Source organism: Hemitrygon akajei, chromosome 24 (assembly GCF_048418815.1).
Source record: "Hemitrygon akajei chromosome 24, sHemAka1.3, whole genome shotgun sequence".
In the NCBI taxonomy this organism is placed as follows: Eukaryota; Metazoa; Chordata; class Chondrichthyes; order Myliobatiformes; family Dasyatidae; genus Hemitrygon; species Hemitrygon akajei.
In genome coordinates, this window is record NC_133147.1 from 26,593,729 (window position 1) to 26,616,789 (window position 23,061).

The 23,061-nt window shown below is 46.2% G+C and overlaps 1 protein-coding gene across 3 annotated transcripts in view; it reads left to right on the forward strand.

Annotated features, from left to right (window-relative positions):
• Positions 1-4,393: 4,393 nt before the first annotated feature.
• Positions 4,394-23,061, forward strand: part of LOC140715988 (constitutive coactivator of PPAR-gamma-like protein 1 homolog) — a 79,698-nt gene continuing 61,030 nt past the window's right edge. For 2 of the 3 annotated variants that reach the window (XR_012096230.1, XM_073028610.1), the window contains exon 1: positions 4,396-5,171. Coding sequence is in view for 2 of the 3 variants with exons in the window: in XM_073028610.1 (XP_072884711.1) it covers positions 4,644-5,171 (528 nt within the window). In the remaining variant the exon portion in view is untranslated. Of the gene's footprint in view, positions 5,172-23,061 lie in introns of all 3 variants that reach the window. The other variant, XM_073028612.1, reaches the window with a different exon arrangement.

Here is a 23,061-nt window from a genome sequence, read left to right on the forward strand (position 1 = left end):
AATCTTTTATCGCTATTGTCTCTCCTCCAGGGGTTTCAACCTGAGGGTTTCAAGTCAGTCCGTCCTGTGTCAGCCATGCTCCACCCTCGCATAATGTTTTTTTACAAATTCTCTTTTCTTTTAAAAATTGGTAAACCTCATTTCCATCCCTCTGCATAGAACTTTTTAACATTACATCTTTGAGTTTGATTAACCTGGGTTACACATTCATCATTGATCCGTCTATCCATTTTTTCATCTATCTATCCATTCATCCCTCTGTCTATCTATTCATCCATCTATCCATTTATCCTTCCATCCATTTATTCACTAATCCATTCATCTATCGATTCATCATCCATTCATTCATCAGCAGGTAGAACTTCCTAACATTACATCTTTGGGTTTAATTAACCTGGGTTACACATTCATCATCCATCCATCTATCCATTTATCCATCCTTCTAACTATCCATTCATCCATCTATCCACCTATACATTCATCCATTCATCATCTGTCTCTCCATTCATCCAGCCATTCATTCATTCATCTGTCTATGCATCCATTTATCAACATATCCTTCCATCAATTAATGCATTCCATTTCATTATTTTTTCATTTATTGTAATTTATGGTAATTTTTATACCTTTGGAATACCAAATTTCACAACACGAGGCAGATAATAAACCTGATTCTGATTCTAAACTTTGTTCATGATAAGAATATATCCAGTCTACGTACTGAGGAAGAACCGAGTATAGAATGATGGAGCAGGCTCAATGGGCTGAATGGCCTAATTCTGCTTCTATGTCTTTTGGCCCTTTTGCCGTTGCCAGTCCTGTGGTGAGATCCCTGTTGACTATTGGAGGGGAGCCCTCCGCTCACGCCAGCATGTGAAGTCGTCGGTGGAGCCCGTGCTGTGTCCTCCCCCACAGAGTCAGGCTGCTGGCCGTACCAAGCTTCAGTGCACCCCTCAGCACCGGGCAAACACCAGTGCCCAAGAACGGAAGCCGTGCTGCGGGAAAGCAACATCCATCTTCAAGGACCCCCACTACCCTGCTCTCTTCTCACTGCTGCCATCAGGAAGGAGGCACAGGAGCCTCAGGTGCCACACCACCACATCTTGGAACAGTTATTGCCCCTCAACCACCAGGCTCCTGAACCAGTGTGGATAACTTCACTCACCTCAACACTGAACTGATTCCACAACCTATGGACTCACTTTCAAGGTCTCCACAACTCAAGTTCTCAGTGTTATTTATTTATGTATTCATTTATGTTGTCTATTGTGCGCCATGTCATATGACGTCATCATTATGATTGTTCTTGCCAAATCTTTCTGCAGAGTGCCTTCTTCCGGGCAGTGTCTTTACAAGACGGGTGACCCCAGTCATAATCAACACTCTTCGGAGATTGTCTGCCTGGCGTCAGTGGTCACATAACCAGGACTTGTGATCTGCACTGACTGCTCATACGACCATCCACCACCTCCTCCCATGGCTTCACTTGACCCTGATCAGGGGGCTAAGCAGGTGCTACACCTTGCCCAAGGGTGACCTGCAGGTTAGCGGAGGGAAGGAGCACTTTTCAGCTCCTTTGCTAGAGACATCTTCACTTTACCACCCATCTATTTACGGTATATATAATTTGTTTTTTTTATATTTGCACAGTTTGTCCTTTGCACATTGGTAGTTTGTCTTTGTGTGTTGTTTTTCATTGTTTCTATTGTATTTTTTCATGTTACTGTAAACGCCTTTAAGAAAACTAATCTTAGGTGCATTTACATATTTTGATAATAAACTTCCTTTGAAAGGGCCTCACAGTTTAAAGTAACTTTTATTATCAACATACGGATCTGTCACCATATACGACCCTGAGATTAGTTTCCTTGTGGGCATACTCAATAAACCGAAAGAATAATAGCCACAACAGAATCAATGAAACAACTCCACTAGGGCGTTCAACAAGAGTGCAGAAGACAACAAACTGTGCAAATGCAAAAAAAGGGAACTATAATAATAAATAAACAATAAATACCAATAGCTTGAGATGAAGAGACCTTGAAAGTGAGTCCATAGGTTGTGGGGACATTTCAATGATGGGGCAAGTGAAGTTGAGTGAAGTTATCCCCTCTGGCTCAGGAGCCTGATGGTCGAGGGGTAATAACTGCTCCTGAACCAGGTGGTGAGAGTCCTGAGGCTCCTGTACTTTCTTCCTGATGGAGGCAGTGAGGAGAAAGCTGGTCCTGGGTGGTGGGGATCCCCGATGATGGATGAATACGTACACAACAGTGGAAGAACTCAGCAGGTCAGGCAGCACCCGTGAGAAAAGAGTAGCCAACGTTTTGGGCCGATGGATGTTGCTTTCCTGAAATAGCATTTCATGTAGACGTGCTCAAAGTTGGGGAGGGCTTTATCTGTGATAGACTGGGCCATATCCACTACTTATTGTAGGATTTTCCGTTGGTGTTTCCATATCTGGCTTTGATGCACTCTCCACTACATACCTGTAGAGGTTTGTCAGAGTTTGGGATGCCATGCGGAATCTCCGCAGAATCCTAAGGAAGTAGAGGCACTGCTACGCTGTCTTCAGAATTGTGCTTACGTGCTGGGCCCAGGGCAGGTCCTCTGAAACGAGAACACCGAGGAATTCAAAGCTGCTAACCATCTCCACCTCTGATAAGGACTGGCCCATGGACCTCTGGTTTCCTTCTCGTGAAGTCAATAATCAGCTCCTTGGTCTTATTGATAGTGAGAGGTTGTTGTTATGACAACGCTCAGCCGCATTTTCAATCTCCCTCCTATAAGCTGATTCGTCACCACCTTCGATTCGGCCAACGACAGTGGCGTCATCGGCGAACTGAAATATGGCGTAGGAGCTGTGCCTGGCCTTACAGTCATAAGCGTAAAGCGAGCAGAGCAGGGGGCCAAGCACACAGCTTATGGTGCATCTGTGCTGATGGAGATATCGTTGCCATTCTGAACTGACTGGGCTCTGTAAGTGAGGAGATCCAGGAACCTATCGCTCGAGGAGGTATTGAGGGGGATGATGCGGTGGAATGCTGGGCTGCAGTCAATAAAGAGCATCCTGATACTTTGCTGTCAAGATGGTCGAGTGAAGATGGCATCTGCTGTGGACCTGTTGCTCTGCTCGGCCGATCTAAGCCACTTCTCCGGCAGGAGTCGATATGTTTCATCACCAACCTCTCAAAATCACTGGGCGATAGTCTTTGAAGCTGGTCACCACGTTCCTCTTGAAGCAGGCGGTTCCTAAGTGAGAGGTTAAAGACATATAAAATGGAAAGGAACATCGCACTGTTAATGGCAAGACCCTTATATTAATGTATAGTGAGAGTTTGGGATTCAGATTCATAGTTCCCTGAGGGCCTGTACAGGTTACTAGGGTGGAGAAGAAGGTAAACAACATACTGCAAGGTGCAGCACCACACCATCAATTTTTTTTGAAAGCATCGTGGCTTGATACACGGGAAACCACAGAGGGCCGTGGACACAGCTTAGCACATCATGAAACGAGCCTCTCCTCCATGGGCTTTCTCTACACTTCCCGCTGCCTCGGTAAAAGTCCGCCACGCACCCCGTACATTCATTCTCCCTTCGGGCTGAAGGTACAGAGTCCGAACGCGCCTTCCGCCGGGATCAAGGACAGCCTCTACCCCACTGTGAGAAGACTTGAACGGTTCGCCCGCACAATAAGACCGGCTCGTAGCCTCACAATCTACCTCGTTATGGTTTGGCACCTTATTGTTTGCCTGCTCTGCACTTTCTCTGTAGCTGTTACTCTTTTACCTTGATCTACCTCAATACTTTGTGATCTGATCTGTATGGACAAGTCTTTCACTCTATCTTGACATATGCAACCATAATAAGCCTACTCCGAGTCCAGTTCCCATTCTAAGATTCATAACTTAACTTTGTAGCTTTATTAAACTCTTACAATCTGATGCATCACATCCCTTAATCAGAAACCCTTAATTCGTCGCTTTTCATCTTGCTATACCAGCTGCTGAGTGCGCAAGCGCCCGACTCGCTGTGTACGCCGGGAATTGTAGTATTGTGGGCGATACTTCCGTCGATGTCATTGAGTGGCGGGCGGAGGTGGCAAAAGAGCACGTCGGTGGAAAGTTGGCGTTCTGCGCACGCGCCAAGGGTCGGTTTGGGGAGGGGTGTTGTGGGAGTCGTAGTCTGTACGTCGAGGGCTTTGTAAACCCCCACAATCCCTCCGCCGGGGTGTGGCGGCCGACGGGAGCTGTAGTTTGCCCACTCATTGCCGCCAGGCAGCGGTCCGAATTTTGGACTCCAACTCCCAGGCGGCTCCGCGCCCGCGGCCGGAGAGGGCGGGAAAAGAAGGGGGAGGAGAGAGCGATATGGCGGCCGGCGGAGGCGTGCCGACGGCCGAAAAAAAATGTTGTCCCCTCCTCCCGGTTATTAACCACCCGGGTGTCGCGGGGGAAGAAGAAGGGGAGAGATGGCGGCGGCACACGCCTGAGAGGAGGGAGGGTCGATGGTGGTTTCTTTTCTCCCCACCCTCCCCCCTCGAGGCCGTTTTAAATTCAAATCCCTCAGGGAGAAAAAATAACGGTTTTAACCGTCACATGAAGTTGTGAGGATATTTTTTAAAAAACACAGAAGATAAATATATAATTATGGGCGTGCAAGGATTTCAGGAGTTCATCGAGAAACACTGCGCCGGAGCCGTGGTGCCGGTCGAGCTGCAGAAGTTGGCCCGGGCCGCCCGCCACCGGGCCTCGGGCCCAAGGCATGGGCCTTACGCGGCGTCGCCGCCTCCTCCTCCGCCACCGCCACCTCCGCCGCCCAGCCCGCCGCCGCTGCGGCTGCTGCTCGATGCCGAGACAGGCCTGCACCGCCTGTACGGCGGCTACTTCACCGACTGGGTGAGCGGCGGCCAGTGGAACCAGATGCTCGGCTTCCTGGCCTCCCTGTCCAGGGCGTGCGCCGGCGGCGGCGTCGAGCTGGTCGTGGCCTTCAACGGCTCGCTGGCCAAGGCCCGGCTGCCCGACTGGGTCAAGCGGCAGAACCAGGAGCGCCAGAGCGCGCAGCTGATCGTCAACCACGTCCGGCACAAGGGCACGCCGCCGCCCAAGGTCTGGTTCTTGCCGCCGCCCGGCCTGGCGCACTGCGTCCGCCTGGCTCTGCTCCGCTTCCGAGTCAAGGTGAGGTGGGGGGCGGGTGTCCAGTGATGGGAATGTAAGAGGGGGCAGCGGATGATGGGTGTGTTGACGGGCTAAATGTGGACACGCATTGATGGGGGGGGGGTGCATTGATTGAGATGCGAAGGGGTGGGGTGTTGACTGGGAGGTGTTGCCTATTGGTAGGGAACGTGGGTGTGTAGGGGGTGTTGACAGGCTAAATGGGGTGTGTATTAAAGGGGTGAGGGGATGGTGGGGTGCATTAAATGAGGAGGGGCTGGTGGGGGTGCATTAATGGGTGCAAAGGGGGTTGTTGGCTGGGAGATGGTGAACCTCATCAGGGAAGGTGGGTATGCAAGGGGGGGCATGGATATGAGTGTATGTATTGAAAGGGAAGGAGCTGGTGGGGCTGCATTGAATGCAAGGCTGGTATTAATGGAGACTGTGTACTGGCAGGGAAGCTGCTTGTGTGTGAGGGGGTAGCGATGAAGAGGGCGGACAAAACGTGGGCGTGCAATGATTGGGGGGCTGGTGTTGGTGGTCTGCATCGACGGGGTTGCAACCTGGTGTTGGCAGGGGCATGGATGAACATTGGCTGGGGTGTTAATCGGGCAAGGAGGTGCAGACCAGAAAAAGTGGGTGCACATTGATAAGGTTGCAGTGGGGGTTGTAAAGGGGATCTGGTGGCCGTGCATTGGCAAGGGTGCGTGTACAAGGGAAGTTTGATAGGAAGGGTGGGTTGGATGAGGTTGTGTGTTGATGGGGGTGGTGGTGAGGCTGGTGGATGTTCATTGGTGGCGAGAGCGAATGTGTATTGGTGAGATCTCGAGGGCATGAATGGGATTGCTTCGATAGAGAGGAGGCTGCATTTCTGGGGAGAGGAGTTTGCGCACCCCCCTCCCCCCCCACCAGCCTGATGACAGTGTGTAGGCTGGGAGCTGGACGTGTTTGGGTATGTAAGGTGGCATTGACAGGGAGGAGGCTGGTGGGGGTTAGGGTTAGAGTGAAGAGTGTGTGGTAGTGCAAGGGGGGTGGAATTGACGGGATGGTTGGGGGTGGAAGGGATTATTGCCAAGGAGGGGGCAGGGCTGGTGGACATACATTGGCAGGGATGTTCCCAAGGGGCTAGGGATGCTTTTAACCTTGGGAGTATTGGAGATGGTGTGCTGGCACTGACAGGGACAGTGTAATGGGAGAGCGTTCAGGGATGGCAGGAATCGAGGTGTAGAGGGGGTGGTGGCGGAGCATTGAAAGGGGTTTGATGCAAGAACGAATGCACACGTTCGCAGCACCCTGCCTCTCAGATGTACCGAACCAGTGAAGATGGTGTCAACTGGATTCCTGCACAAAACGTGCAGTTCTTCAAATTGGTGTGTGTGTGCGCGCGCAAGTGTACCAGGTCAGGAGTCAGTGATGTCTAGGCTTGTGAGTATGTGCCTTCCTGGTCAAGGACCTCAAAATTTGTGTGGACACATACACAGATTTGCAGTTTGTGTAAAGGTGCAAGTAGAGTCCGTCACTGAAATGGGGTAGTGGGAGCGGTGCTGGATTAGTGTCAAACTGATGTACAAGTTCAAAGTAAATTTATTATCAGAGTCACCATTTGCTACTTTGAGGTTCATTTTCTTGCAGGCATTTACAGGAAAATAAAGAAACAAATAGAATTTATGGAAAACTATAAACACTGAAAAGCATCCAATCTCAAAATAAAGACAAATTGTGCAAGATAATGATAATTCAAATAAATAATAGTGAAAACTTGTTGTAGAGTCCTTGAGGGTGAGCGTGTAGGTTGTGGAATCGTTCAGAATTGGGGTGAGTGAAGCTATCCACACTGGTTCAGGAGCCTGATGGTTGAAGGGTAATAACTGTTCCTGAGCCTGGTGGGGCGGTTGCTGAGACTGCCGCACCTCCTACACGATGGTAGCAGCGAGAAGAGAGAATGGCCTGGGTGGTGGAGGCCCTTGATGATGGATGCTGCTTTCGTATGACAGCGCTCCTTGTAGATGGTGGGAAGAGCTTTGCCTAGAATGACTGGGCTGTGTCCAATACTTTTGATAGGCTGTTCTGTTCCCGGGCATTCCACACTCTGCAAATGTGTGCCTTCCCACTCTAGTAGCTGCACTCGGGCGAAAGGACTGCAGGAAAATAATCGCAATCTGTTTTTAAGAGAGTTTGGAAATTTTTTAATTTGTTAACCACGTGGGAGCAGCTGGCAAAGCAAACATGTATTGCCCAGTGAGAGGCCTGTTCCATTCAAACACCAGCAGTGTCAAAGGAATTGTGGTGTGTGTGTGTAAACAGGGTTTATACTGCTGTCGTGTTGAATGTAACTGGATTATCCTGCTTTTGGAAACATCGTGGCTGTGTGAAGTGGCTGGTCACAAGGCAATTTAGGCAAGTATCAGCCGTGCATGTTTATTTTTTTTTAAAAATTGTTAAGAATATTGAAGCATGGCTGTGAAAGTAATGAGCTTTAACACTCTTCCCCCCCCCCCCCCCCCCATCCCCTGGAGACCCATGGTATCAGTTTATTTGGCAGTCATAAAAATCTATTTTAAGAACCGTGGGAGATATTTAACTTTTTGGAATATCATCAAAGTAAAAGTAGTGGTCTGAAAATCTGGTGAAGCAGGTTTTTTAAAAAAAAGTGTGAGGTAACCAGTAACCTTAAGTGAGACTAGCTGTAGTTGTGATGAGTAGCGTGATCAGTGTTAATAATTTACCAATGTGTAAATCAGAGCAATATCAATATATTGTACATAGAAAATTATCATTGTGCAGTGGATCTTAATGATCATAAAATGTTCAGGTTGTGTGTTTATTCTGAGTAAAAGTATACCTCTATTTTACAAGTATTCCATACACAGCTAATGGAAGCTTCAGATGTAAGTGTTTACTGCATGGCATGTATGCATGGACTGTAACAGCCCAGATTTAGTTTTACACGCCTCCATTTCGTCGGCGCTGATCAAGCTGCCTATCCAAGGTAGTTGCTGATATCCCTCTAAAGCAGGGATTCTTAGCCTGGGGTCTACGGAAAATATTTGCATCTTTATTTCCACTAACCTCTAACTGAAATTTAACATTTCCTTGTGAATCCGGATTTTCAACACTTGTAACCATGAAAACAAAATATAGAAATGGATTGGACATCCACATGACATGTGTTGCTTAGTCAAAGACCACCCCACAGTTTAATGCTCTTGAGCAACAACATCCTTCACGCTGATATGTCTTCAAAAAATAAACAATTTCTACTTGCCTATATTTGAAATACTTAGTCTTTTTATTTAATGAGTTAATAAAGCAGCAAATATATCACAAATTAGTTTTTTTTAACAATTTTGATAACTTTCAATATAACTGTTTTGTTTTGAAATTTCCTTTGTTTACATACATTATTCTGAGAAGGGGTTAGTAGGCTTCACTGGACTGACAATGGGGTCCTTGGTATAAAACAGGTTAAGATTCCTGCTCTAAACTATTTCTATCCACGTAACACCATTTCCTGCATTCTGTTGGTATTTCCCTTGTTGTTACCTCAGATCATTGTTGTATGGATGTCATGCCGAGTTTTTTTCCCACTGTGTATGGCAGTAGCAAAATAAGTTACCTGTCTTTCAGCCATTGTAATTGTTACAGCTCCCTCTGGCAGTTCGTTCCATATACTCACCCTAGCCCTAATCCTTTGTGTGTTGGAAAGTTGCAACTCAAAACCCTTCTCTTTCTCCTCTTACCTTCTACTTTTAGACTCCCTTACCCTGGGACAAAGACTGTGTAACCATCCACATTGTCTCCAAAATCAGGAGACACTGCCTCTCCTGAGTTTGAATACCTCTATAAGGGGTCTCATCCTCTCTGAGAGGGGGGGGGAAAGGTCCCAGCCTCTTTTGCTGTGCTAGTCTGCAGGTCACCTTGGGCAAGTTGTAGCACTTCTGGAGAAAATTTTGCTGAGGATAATCTTGGTGATTAGAGCGTGATTGGCGACATCGTACAATATGACACGTAGTAATGATGATGGTATAACATATGGATTGCTCTCGAGTCTCTGATTCCCAAGTTTAGGGAGAAATGGTGTCATTTGCCACATAAGACTTTAAAACTCTGGTGAAACTCCACACCATGATGTAAATGGAGGCTTAGCTTGAAGCAGGCTGGCAATTTCAGTTTGGAATGTAATCCAGCTTCCCTCAGAGTCTGATTCTTTAACCCCCACATTCCCAGATGATCTGTATATTGTAGGGAAGCAACAGTTGTCTTCCTGAGGAAGAAGGATTTTTTTAAACACCTGTTGGTAATCCCAGTATGGAATTTGGAGTTGTATTGCAGAAAACAGACCCTTCAGCTATCTAGTGCCCATTTAATGTCTTCCCCCTCACGTTCCCATTCAACTTGCCCGCACATCTAGTGGCCAGTTAACGGACTGGCCCACGCGTCTTTGAGATGTTGGAGAAGACATGGTGCCATGGTGGCATCAGTTAGAAAGACGCGGTCACAGCTGTCTGTAAGGGGTCTGTGCGTCATCCCTGTGGCACGCATGCTGTATCGCTAAATAGACAACAAGTGGGGGTTTGTGAACATTCAAACTCCACACAGACAGCTCCATGGGTCAGGCTTGAATCCTCCAGGCAGCTGGTACTGTCAGGCAAGAGCTCTACTCGCTGTGCCGCCTTAAGAGGTATTGATCCCAACGGTAAAGTCATGTAAATTATAATGCTGCAGTGGGAAAGGTCACGTGGTCACATCCAGCCTCTAAGTGAGGGTGAGTCAAGGTGTTTTAACCACTGTGGAAATCACGAATGTTAAGATCCTGTCAGGATCCATGTTGAATTATCAATAACTCGATAATGAAATTATAATTTCCTCTCTTCCCCCCCCCCCCCATGTGAAAAGCAGGAATGATCACCTGACCTGTCAAGAATATTTCTGGTACCTTGAAATGGGGGGGGCAGGCACACCCAAGAGCCTGTGGGGTCTAACTCTGCCCCCCCCCCCCCCCGTTTGCGGCTGAGTCTGATTTATTCTGCTGTCATCTGGGGTAAATTGCAAACTGCTGGATCAGGCAGCATCTGTACAAGCAAAGAGATACAGGGTCAGAGTCTCCACAGATACCACCTGACCTTGTTTCCTCCAGAAGTTCATTTATAACTCGGTTGATATACTCTGTTTCTTACAAAAGTACTCTTACTGTTTTTACCCTGCTTGTAAAAAAAAAAGTCACATGTTTGTGGTATCAATCATTTTTGTATAAGCAGCATGTTATTTTTTTTAAGACAAAATTCTTTTAAAATCATCCTATTTATATGTCCTCTGGCTTCCCCTGCCCTGTATCTGTGCTCCTCCAATCCTGGCCTTTTGCCCATTCCTGAATTCCTACTCCATTGGAGTCCATGCCTTCAGCAACTCAGGGATTTCCTCACAATTTCCCTTCACCTATTTCCTTTTTAATCTCTGGCTGAACTTTTAGTCACCTGCCTTAAAATCTCAAGTCCCATGTAGTTTTAAAAAAAGGTTTGTTGCTGTGCATCTCCTTGACGTTTTGCTCTATTAAAGGCACTATACAAATGTAGCCCCTTGCCACATTTCTTAAAACTACTTTAGCTGATGTGTGCTAAAGTTCAATTAATAATTGCAATCACTGCTCTTTGGCACCAATGATATGAATGTGACCTTGTCTGTGTTGTGAATACCAGAATTGTTTGTGCAACTGTGTGCTTGTAAATCTAACAGTATATTCAATTGATCTTTGTCTCCCCAACTTAAGTGTTGAAATATGATTTGTTTTAAATACACTGGCCCAGTAACTTCATCCCAATTGAGTTCCTGCCTGTGTGAATGGCGGCCCAGTTTCTTCCGTGTACGGGCTGTCCCCGTGTAATGAGATCCATCAGTCAGATCTGTCCCCAAAGTTGGAAAGTAAACAGCAAAAATCACTCTGGTATCTGCAGCTCCACAGTATTGTAAGGATCAGCTTTAAAAGTAAGTAGAGAGAATTTCTGTAAGTTGAGAGGGAAGGGGAAACGGGTTCTGACATTTGTAAGACCAAATGCATTAATTTATGTATTTAGAGATTCAGTGTGGAACAAGCCCTTCCAGGTCAACGAGCCTCATCGCCCGGCAACCTACTGAGGTAACATTAGTCTAATTGCAGGACAATTTACTGTGTCTGATTAACTTGCTAACCAGTATGTCTTTGGACAGTGGGAGGCAACTGGAGTATCCAGAGGAAACCCATGGGGAGAACGTACAACCTCCTAAGGCCGCACTGGAGTTGATCTCCAGAATGTCCTGAGCTGTAACAGTGTTTAGCTAACCACCATGCTACTGGGGCGCACGTGTTGGAGTTTCAAACTTAGTGTTGTGGGAGCTCACTCATATGTAGTTGTGTCCATAAACCGAGTGTTTGTAACCTGGGGGGCAATCTGTACTGATCTGTAGTTGTTTCTCTCTCCCTTTGGCACCATTTCCAAAGTGGAACTGTTGTGTTGTTTTTGACATGAGCAGTAGTCAGATGTACTTCTGAGTAGAGTCTCACAGCATGGAGGTGAACCCTTAGCCCCAACTCATCCATGCCAACTGTGTTGCCCAGCAGAAAGGTTCTATCTGGCCAGCTTTGGTCTACAGCCCTCTAAACCTCTCCACTCCACACACCTAGCTAGCTGGACTATAAAAGAAGCTGGAGTCGGCAGTCTGGTCCGTCAATCCAGCTCTGTCATTTAGTGAGATCATGACTGTGACTCAACTCTGCTTACCTGCCTTTTCCCCATAATCCTTCGTTCCCTAGTACAGTTGACCTTCACTAATCTGACTACCTATAATCCGGAACTGATTTCAAATTTTCCACACAACTGTAATTTCAAATTTCCTGGGCCATCATACCAATCTGCTGCGCATAGCTTTGGTTGCGCTAGATCTGTTCATGTGTTGGCGCGCTCTTGTAAGCACAAACAGGTGATTCCTGCTTGTTTTCCTGCATTTATTAATATCATTTGCGTGAGGCGTAGCCGCCTGGCACCCGCCACCGGCGGAGGAGCTGGTGCACGCTGTGTCGCTCCGCCTTCTCGCCTGGCCAGCACTCCGTTCTCTTCTGCCTATGACCTCAGATCGGACGTGGCGACCTGCTGAATTTAAGCATGTTGCTAAGCGGAGGAAAAGAAACTAATGAGGATTCCCTCAGTAACTGCGAGTGAAGAGAGAACACCCCGGCGCCAAATCCCTGGCCGCCTGGAGGTTGCGTGAAATGTGACATATAAAAGACCTCCTTTCTCCAACTTCTGCTCACCCAGATGTGCTGCCACCAACATCAACAGTTTTTGAAGAAACTTGTGCCAGTTCCTGATGCTTCACTCATTTTTCAAGATGAAGATGTTGATGATCCTGACAACCCTACACTTGCAGACATGTAACTTTGCCTGAAGGTTTATTAAACGTCTCACTTTAGAAGCCCAAGTGCTCAACTGTTCTGTGTAAGTTAATTCCTGTACATTTACCTGTACCCTTTTTCATCTGTGCCTGTATAGTATATTACTTTATTATAATTTCATTTGCTACTCATTTAATATTTGTTTTCTTATTATCTAACTTGTACTGATTTACATGATATTTTAAAGGTATGTTGAGGCGGTTAGCTATGGCTTAATGTGATCCTTCTGGATCCTTTGGCACTAATCCGGCACTCCTCAGGTCCCAATGGTGCTGGATTATAGAAGGTCGACCTGTAGTCATAGAGAAGTACAGCACAGAAACGGATGGCTCTTTTAGTCCATGCCAAAACTATTTAAACTGCCTACTCCCATTGACCTGAACCGGGATCATAGCCCTCTATACCTCTCCCATCCACGTACGTATCCAAACTTCTCTTAAATATTGAAGTCGAGCTCACATGCACCACTTGTGCTGGCAGCTCATTGTGTTTCGGTCCTCTGAGTGAAGAAGTTTCCCCTCATGTTCTCCTTAAACTTTTCATCTTTCACCCTTTACCCATGACCTCTGGTTGTTGTCCCATCCAATCTCAGTGGAAAAAGTCTGCTTGCATTTACCCTATCTATACCCTTCCATCAAATCTCCTCTCAACTTATCAAACTAGCACAGAAGAGGTGCCTCTACTACATCCCTGGACAGAGAATTCCACAAATTTGTTACACTCTGGGAAAAGCAATTTCCCCATGTCTCCACCCTAAATTTATTTATTTAAAGATGCAGCACAGAGTAGGCCCTTCTAGCCTCACTGCTCAGCAACCCCAAAAATCCCGATTTAACCCTAACCTAATCACAAAACAATTTACATTGGCCAATTGGACTGTGGGAGGAAACCGGAGCACTGGGACAAAAACCTACATTCCATATAAAGGAGGTACAGCGACTCCTTACAGAGAATGCCAGGATTGAATTCTGACGCCCTGAGCTGTAAGAGTCACGCAAACTGCTATGTTACCATGGCGCCCCAGATTTATTCCTCAAGTCTTGAGGTCATGTCCCCTAGTCCTAGTCTCACTTAGCAGTTGAAATGACTTTCCTGTCCATCTTGTGCCCATCTCAACCACTATCTCTGGTAGCTCATTGCAAACTTTTAGCACCCTTTGTGTACAGCTGCCCCTCTCTCACCCTCCTCCACCACGACATTAAGCCTATAACCTTTTGTTTTTATCACCACCTCCTCGGGGCAATATTTTCACCCTTCAGGGTCCCGTACATCTCAGCAGGTTCCAGGGAATAAAATCCATATCTACTCAGTCTCTCAGATCAGGTGTTAAAACTGACCATTTGGAAAAGTGTCCCGATCAAGGGTCTCGGCTCAAAATGTTGACTGTTTATTCCTCGTTAAATGTTGCCTGACCTGTTGAGTTCCTTTTGTGTGTGTTAATAGGGGAAGTGGATGTTACATGATTACCTGGGAGGGGAGGGGAAGGTGGATGTCACTGGAGTCTTGGAGCAAAGTTTACATTATGCCAAGGCAGGGGCTGTCAATGCTGAATGGAGACTGTGCTTTAATAATTAACTGAGGAAAGGAATTTTTCCTTAATCTCTTAATAGGATGTGGGTGAGCCACTGGTTGATTGCATTGTGTCACTTGGGCTTTGTGACTGTGGGCGCACTATGCATTGGCAATCTGTCACAGTGAGTCAGCTTGACCCAGTGATGCCACATTGGGAATTCAAATCTGGCCACAGTCTGTTTGGTCAGTCTGTTAGCTATACTTCTGTGGTCAGTGCAAGCGGGATGCATCTCCTTGCCTCATCCTGGCCTTTCCGTGACTCCCGGACCCTCTCCGCTTTAGTGCAGCAGGCTCTTCTGTTGTCACACTGCTCCCTGCTGGAGCAGATTCCATCACACCTCTGGTAGCTGATGATGATAGATCAATACAGCTCGTGTATCGAAAAGAAAAGTGCCCAGAGTGTGAAGCATTCTCTCACTTCCCGTTCACCCTGCTGTTAGACATCTCGCTGTCTCTTTAGTGGCTTGAAGATGACCGTAGAGATTTGGCTCAGACTTGATGGCTCTGATTTGTAGGGTTAGTTTTGGAGACGGGGGAGGTAAAGTTCAAAGTAAAATTATCAAAGTACATATGTGTCACAATATACAACCCTGGGATTAATTTTCTTGCGGGCATACTCGGTAAATGTGTAATAAAATAATAATCATAATAGAATCAATGAAAGACCACACTTGTGTATTCAACCAGTGTGCAAAAGACAACGAACTGTAAATACAGAAGTAATAAATAATAAGCAATAAGTATCAAGAAAACAAGATGAAGAGTCCTTGAAAGAGTCCATGGGTTGTGGGAACAATTCAGTGATGGATCAAGTGAAGTTATCCCCTTTGATGGTTGAGGGGTAATAACTGTTCCTGAACCTGGTGGTGTGACTCCTGAGGCTCCTGTACTACCTTCCTGATAGCAGCAGTGAGATGAGAGCATGTCCTGAGTGGTGGGGTCCCCAAATATAGTTGCTGCTTTCCTGTGACAACACTCCATATAGATGTGCTTAGTGGTGGGAGGACTGGGCTACATTTTGCAGGATTTTCCATTCAAGGGCACTGGTGTTTCCATACCAGGCTGTGATGCAGCCAGTCAATATATTCTCCACTACCCATCCATAGAAGTTTGTCAGGGTTTCAGATATCATGCTGGATGTCTGCAAACTCCTAAGGAAGTAGGGGTGCTACTGTGCTTTCTTCGTAATTGCACCTGCCCAGGACTGGTCCTCTGAAGTGATAATACAGAGGAAGTTACAGTTGCTGACCCTCTCCAGCTGTGATCCTCCAGTGAGGACTGGCTCATGCACTTCTGGTTTCCTCCTGAAGTCAGTAACCAGCTCCTTGATGTTCTGACTTTGGCTGAAGAAGGAAAGGGGCTTTTTTTGATTGTTGTGTTCTGAATATTGTCAGCGTGCCATGTCGAAGCCAGAATGTGTGGCAACACTTGCAGGCTGCGCCAGAGCAGATCCTTAAAACACAAACAACACATTTGACTGTATATTTTGATGTACCATGTGATGGAAAAGGAAAATCTGAATCCTTACTCCTTCTGCAAGTACTTGTGCTAGCTGTTTCCCTCAACCCTCTTGTCCTCATTTCGGCTGGCATTCCTGGTAAAAGCAGGTATGGTGCCAGCTGAGGCAACAGTCCTTTACCAGCTTCCCAGTCTGTCCACGGGCGAGAGGAGTGTGCTGTATTGGACACCAAACCTGCATCTTATAACACTATCAAAGTTTTATTAAGATGAGTGTTCTACCATGTTTCCATGAGACTATAAGAAGTAGGAGTAAAATTAGGCCGTTTGGCCCATCTAATCTATTCTGTCATTCCATTATGTTTAATTTATTATTCCTCTCAGTGGCATTCTCCTGCTTTCTCATAACTTTTGACACGCTTAGAAATCAAGAAACTACCAACCTCCACTTTAAATATGCTCAATGAGTTGGCCTCCACAGCTGTCTGTGGCAATGAATTCCAAAGATTCGCCACACTCTGGCTAAAGAAATTCCTCCTCCTCTCTTCTATTCTGTTCTGAAGCTGTGCCCACTGGTCTTATACTCCTCCATTGTAGGAAGCAGCCTCTCCACATCCACTCTATCTAGACCTTCCAATATTCGGTAGGTTTCAATGAGATCCCTTCTCAATCCCAGAGCCCTTTGTGTGTTCAGGTAGCACTCAACCTGGTCTGGTTGAATTCCTGTTTGAAGGCAGTCAGTGACGGTAGAGTCTTTCTGAATATCTAGGAGAGATTATTGAGCACCCTTCAACAGCTGGCACTCAGTTTGTGCCAGTGTTACTTGTTAAAGATGGGTAACATTGGCACGGAGCGAGTGTCAGCTGTTGAATGTACACAACACAAGGGTGCTCAGTGAAGCCTGCGTACTGTCTGGATTGCATGCAGAACTGGGTGTCTTCATTATCTGAGGAGTTACATTTAGATCATTTAGGCAACCATCACTACCTTTGACTCTGAAATGGAAGGATGGTCGTAGTTTGAGTAGAAAATGTTGGGAACTGGGAAAATGATGCAGGCTATTTCTGGAGTTGAGGTACTTGAGTTACAACCATGATTCTCAGAGAAGTGAAAAGGGTTAGTTTGATCTTAGAGTAGATTAAAAGGCCAGCACAACATTGTGACCCAAAGGACCTATGCTGTGCTGTTCTGTGTTCTGTACTGTATGCAAGAGTAGTCCAACTAATCCCTCTTCCCACAGAGCCTGAATGTTTCACTTTGAGATACTTGCTCAGCACCCTCATGGAATCTGCTGATCACTGAGCATTGCAGAGCAGATCCCAGCCACTGGCTGCTTCCTTTAAAAATAACGAATCCTCATTACTTTTGGTTCTTTTGTCTGTCATTTTTTTTCCTCACTGGAGCAGCACAACTCTCTGCAGCACCAGCGATCACCGACTGGGATTCCATTCCTGCCATTGACTGTGAGGAGTTTGTCTGTTCACCCCGTAACAGTGTGTGTTTCCTCGTTTTCCAGTTTCCTGGACGGGTTAGGGTTAGTGACTTGTGGGCATACTGTGACGACACTGGTGGGATGCTCGAGCGCGTCCTTGATCTGTTAGTGCTCGGTGGTTAGAAAGCAATGCATTTCGAGGTGTGAGAAATTAAGGTAATCTGATGGGAAAGCTCCTGAACTGGAAGAACAGCCTCTCTCTTTCTGCTCTCAATACAATTCTTTATATATATAGTATCTCTCTATGTGTGTGTGTGTCTATATATATATATAGATAGACACACACATGTACACTACTGTGGTAATTATGTACTGTATTGCAGAAAAAAATCAGATGTGAATGTATTTAGGTCAGAGGTCATTAGCTTGTTGATGAGTCAGGGTGTGAAAGGTTATGAAAAGAAGGCAGGAGAATACGGTTGAAAGCGAAATGGATCAGCCATTGATGAAATGGTGGAGCAGACTCGATGGGCCAAATGGCCTCCGCTGTCTTATGGTCTCTCCGCAGGGAAGTAGGGGAAACCAGAGTAGTAACCAGAATAGTGAGTGGGTAAAGGTCTGCACACAGAGGGCAGGATTGAACCCAGGTCACTTGCATCTGCAAGGCAGCAGCTCTCTGAGCCACTTATATGCAAACCATTTTACTTAAAGGAGCCTTCTCTTGCTTTCCAGACATTCCCTTTTAAAAACCAGGATCCAATAAACGTTTTCCGTTAGGCACTTAACACGTACAAAAAGCTGGAGGAACTCAGCAGGGCCTGAAATGTCGACTCCTTATGTTTTTCCATAGACTACCTGACCTGCTGAGTTCCTCCAGCAGTTTTTAGTGTATTACTCTGGATTTCCAGTACTTGCAGAATCTCTTGTGTTACTGATGACCGTATTTTCAGCCCGCACAGTGCTTTCAACTCTCCATGTGTCCTATCTTACTTGGACTCTCCATGAGCCATGGCCAATCAATAGCCTTGTCATTGTTGATGACTTTGGCCCTGCCCCTTTAAAGTACAGTTTTTTAACTAATGACTGGATTGAGGCTAAGAGGGGGTTTGGCTGGGATCGGAATCGTGACACTTCAGTAGCCACATTCAAGCTTTTGCAGATGATTGAGAATCACACAGAATAGAAAGAGTCTCTTCAGCCCAACTAATCTCTGCTGAAGAAAATGCCCATCTAAAGATCCAGTTGCTCATGTCTCGCCCGTATCCCCCTAAGCCAGTGGGAGCAAAGAATGTTGGGAATGATGAAGGTGGAGTGCCACAGGAGGCTGAGGGGGGGTTCCAGTCCTACACACCCGGTCCTAAAACTGCAGGCAAGGCCATTTGATTAAACAATTGGTTTATTGATCATTATAGAATGTCTCTCCAGTGCTCCCCACTCCCTCCCCTCTCCATTCCCCTTTTTCCAACCATGATACCCCTCTCCCACCTCCAATCCTCTGAGAACTGACTCATGTACCTTCAGTTTCCTCCTCCTGTTCTCAGTATACTCAGCTCCTTGGTCTTACTGGCATCAAGCGAGAGGTTGTGGCACCATTCAAGCAGATTTTCAATCTCCTTGCTATATGCCGATTTGTCTCCACATTTAATTTGGCCAACAGAAAGACAGCCGACTCACCCTGTTTGTGACCCTCATGTTTTTAACCAACTCTAAGTAAGCTCTTGGGTGGCAGAGTGGAGATACGTCTCTACCAAAGAGGTGTAGGGCAATCATGGTCACGTGGTCGTATGAGCAGCTGGTGCATATCACATCCTGGTTAGGCGACCACTGACACCAGGCAGACAATCTCTGAAGAGTATTGATAATAATTGGGGGGGGGGGGGGTCACCTGTCTTGTGAAGACACTGCCCAGAAGAAGGCAATGGCAAACCACTTCTGTAGAAAAATTTGCGAAGAACAATCATGGTCATGGAAAGAGAAAAGAATAAGTACAGCAGTGTAAAAGGGTATTAAAGACAGATGGAAGACCATGAAGTCCATGATATGGACTTCAGCAAGGCCTTTGACAAAGGTTCAGTCATTAGGTATTAATGCTGGAGTAATAAAATGGATTCAACAGTGGCTAGATGGGAGATGCCAGAGAGTAGTGGTGGATAATTGTTTATCGGCATGGAGGCCAGTGACTAGCGGGGTGCCTCAGGGATCTGTTTTGGGCCCAATGTTGTTTGTAATATATATAAATGATCTGGATGATGGGGTGGTAAATTGGATTAGTAAGTATGCTGATGCTAAGGTAGGAGGTGTTGTGGATAATGAGGTGGGTTTTCAAAGCTTGCAGGGAGATTTATGCCGGTTAGAAGAATGGGCTGAACGTTGGCAGGTGGAGTTTAATGCTGAGAAGTGTGAGGTTCTACATTTTGGCAGGAATAATCCAAATAGAACATACAGGGTAAATGGTAGGGCATTGAGGAATGCAGTGGAACAGAGAGATCTAGGAATAACAGTGCATAGTTCCCTGAAGGTGGAGTCTCATGTAGACTCCAAGGCTTTTGGAACGCTGGCCTTTATAATCAGAGCATTGAGTACAGAAGTTGGGATGTAATGTTAAAATTGTACAAGGCATTGGTAAGGCCAAATCTGGAATATTGTGTACAGTTCTGGTCACCGAATTATAGGAAAGATATCAATAAATTAGAGAGAGTGCAGAGACGATTTACTAGGCTGTTACCTGGGTTTCAGCACTTAAGTTACAGAGAAAGGTTGAACAAGTTAGGTCTCTATTCATTGGAGCGTAGAAGGTTGAGGGGGGATTTGATCGAGGTATTTAAAATGTTGAGAGGGATAGATAGAGTTGACGTGAATAGGCTGTTTCCATTGAGAGTAGGGGAGATTCAAACGAGAGGACATGATTTGAGAGTTAGGGGGCAAAAGTTTAAGGGAAACACGAGGGGGTATTTCTTTACTCAGAGAGTGATAGCTGTGTGGAATGAGCTTCCTGTAGAAGTAGTAGAGGCCAGTTCAGTTGTGTCATTTAAGGTAAAATTGGATAGGTATATGGACAGGAAAGGAGTGGAGGGTTATGGGCTGAGTGCGGGTAGGTGGGACTAGGTGAGATTAAGAGTTCGGCACGGACTAGGAGGGCCGGAATGGCCTGTTTCCGTGCTGTGATTGTTATATGGTTATATGATTCCCCACGTCATATAACACGGCACAAGATGATAAGGTTACCCTTCAGTCTTCTATGCTCAAAAGAATAAAATCTGAACCTGCCCAATCACTTTGTATAAACCCAGACCCTCAAGTCCTGGCAGCATTCTTCCAAATGCCCACTGTGTTCTTTGTAGCACAGTGGCATCTTTCCTATAGCAGGGTGTCCAAGGCAGAGCATGGTATTCCGAATCTGTTGCCGCCAGAGTCCCTTTCTCAGAAGGCAAGTTCCTGTTTGTGTTAGAGCTGGTTCCTCATCCACAGATGTGACTCGGGTTGCCCTGTAACTTCTAGAGGTGGGGTCAATTGGGTGGATGTTGCTGCACTGGTCTGTTCTGATCAGGTTGTCTCCTGTCATTCCCTCACTCTCTGCTACCCTTGCACGTGGCGTGGGTGCATGAAGGTTGGGCGGTGGGGAGAGGCATGTGGGTTGAGAACAGTTGCAAGAGCCCAGGTCTCACTGAGAATGGAGCCTCCATTCTCCATTCTGTCACTTACTAAATTTTCCTGTTTCTGACTGGATTCGAGGAATTCTGGATTCAATACCTTGTATTCCTGTTCTTTGCATAGTCACCAGCTCCTTACCAAGCTAGCACACCTGCCTGTGTAAGGCACCCTGCATTGATGTCAATGGTAGGACTTGTTTGTGAGGATTGTGTGGTAACACCTGTTGCTCTCTGAGGTATGAAGTTTACAGATTGGGTTGTATTTTCCAAGAAGCAATGCAAAATTTCTCCTGGTGGAAAAACTTCATATCAGAGTACTTGCACTGAATGGTTCATTATATTTTAATCTTTATCTCATTTCCTGAGTATGTTATTCAAAATACACCTCCACACAAAATTTCTTGATTAGATTGTAACCCGTAGATCTTTCCCTGGGATCTGTTACTCCAGAAATAAATCCTTGAACCCCTAGATTGGACCCCAGCCTGTAACCTACCTGAGGAATCTGTTGTTTTGTATATAAATCTTTGAGCCCCTGGAGTAGGTCCCAGCTTGTAACCAAATCTCAGGGATCTGTTATTTAAGGTATAAATGCTCCTGAAACCCTCGATTAGATCCCATCCTGAAACCCGCTTACGGAGATTTGTTATAAACCCCCCTCTTCCCCCGGACCCCTGGATTTGACACCAGCCTGTAACTCAGTCCTGGGGACCTATTGAATACAAACACCACACTCTCTCCCCCCCCCCCCCCCCACCACCACCACCACCCCATACACTCCACCCTCTGAATCTCCACCTCGGGTAGATTCCAGCCTGTAACCCACTCTCAGTAGTCTTGTTCCACATGATCAGAATGTTGAGGGATTTGGTCTGTGGGAGAGAGTGTTCAGACTTGTTCAAAACCTGCTGGTTCCTACTCCGTCGCAATTGAACGATGCATGTGTGTCACAAGCTGTCCATGATTTTAGCTTGTTAACAGTCCTTCTCGCCATGGATCATACCACTGCCTCTTTGGTAACTATTGAGGCAGTGTATGTCCCTTGGACTTGCCACTGTAGTCAACCGAAACTGAGCTGTGGAACAGGTGTTACAGGGATGCACATGGTTCTGGGGAAATGATCATCAACAAAAGAACTCAAGGAGCAATTTTCTCTGGAAGGAACAATGATTCCTGTACCTCCTTGCCCTGGAGAGCTGTTAACGTACAGGATTTTTGAGAGTGACCCCAGATTTTTAACAGGAGGATCTAGAGTTGTGAGAATTAGGCAGAGAGCTAGAGTTGAGGCCACTGTCTTATTGAATAGCAGAGCAGGTTTGGAGTAGGCAGTGGTGGGAGGGGTGATGTTATGCTCAAACACATGGGTAGTCTAACATGCCCGTGTAACTAGTTACCGTGTGCACCAGTACAACCCGAGTGTTTATACAGCAGCAGACCCATACCCACTCATATCGTACCCCAGTGATGGACTGTCCCCACCGGTGCCGTACCTTGATATTATACAGTGACGGACCTGCCCCCACTGGTATTATACTGTGATGGACCCATCCTCACGGGTTACCACGTCATAGCCCCTCACTAGGACAGAACAATCCTCAGCTAACCCTGGGTGTTGATGGCGTTTTGTGGCTTGGAGAGTGCTGCATGGCTCTGGGGCTGTACACAGTGAGTACTGAGTCAGTACGATTTGTTTTTGTCAGGCTGTTACTGCCTGAAGGAGTTGAGCCATCTGGGGAGCTGTGTGTTATTTTTAACAATTCCATCAGGTTGGCACTGTTTGTGCTGTGGGATTGGGGTGTGCTTTTGCTCAAAAGTGTAGTTTGCATGACTGAGTGTTCTCTCTATAACCTGAGTACAGTACAGGAGGTTTTGTGCTGAGTGGATACACTTCACCACCACGGGGCTGAGTTGATGCCTGTCTGTCGCTTTTGATTTGGATTGCTTTAAAGTACTTGCTGCAAAGCAAGATAGAAAAATAAATCAAATGTTGGCACACTGGAAATGCCTGTCAGGTATCTGTGGAGATGGAGAAGCATAAGTTGCTAGACCTTGACAAGGAGTAGCAGCTTTGATTTGCTCACTGTGCTGAATTCCAGGATGAGAGGATTGTCCTAGTGTAGGTTTGCACAAATAAAACAAAGTGAGGTGTTTTGTGTAACTCCAAAACCATGCTTAAAATCTTTATGTAATAACATCATCACGTTAATGATGACCAGCCTTTTAAAGTGAAACCCAATTCATTGTTGGTTGTGAATTACATAGATTTCTCCCAATTACGTTGCCCTACATGCATGATTGGCATTTGATGTCTCTGGACCAGTCCTGGATGGAGTTCTGAAAAAAAAAGTCTGCAGAAAGTTATGGATACAGCCCAGT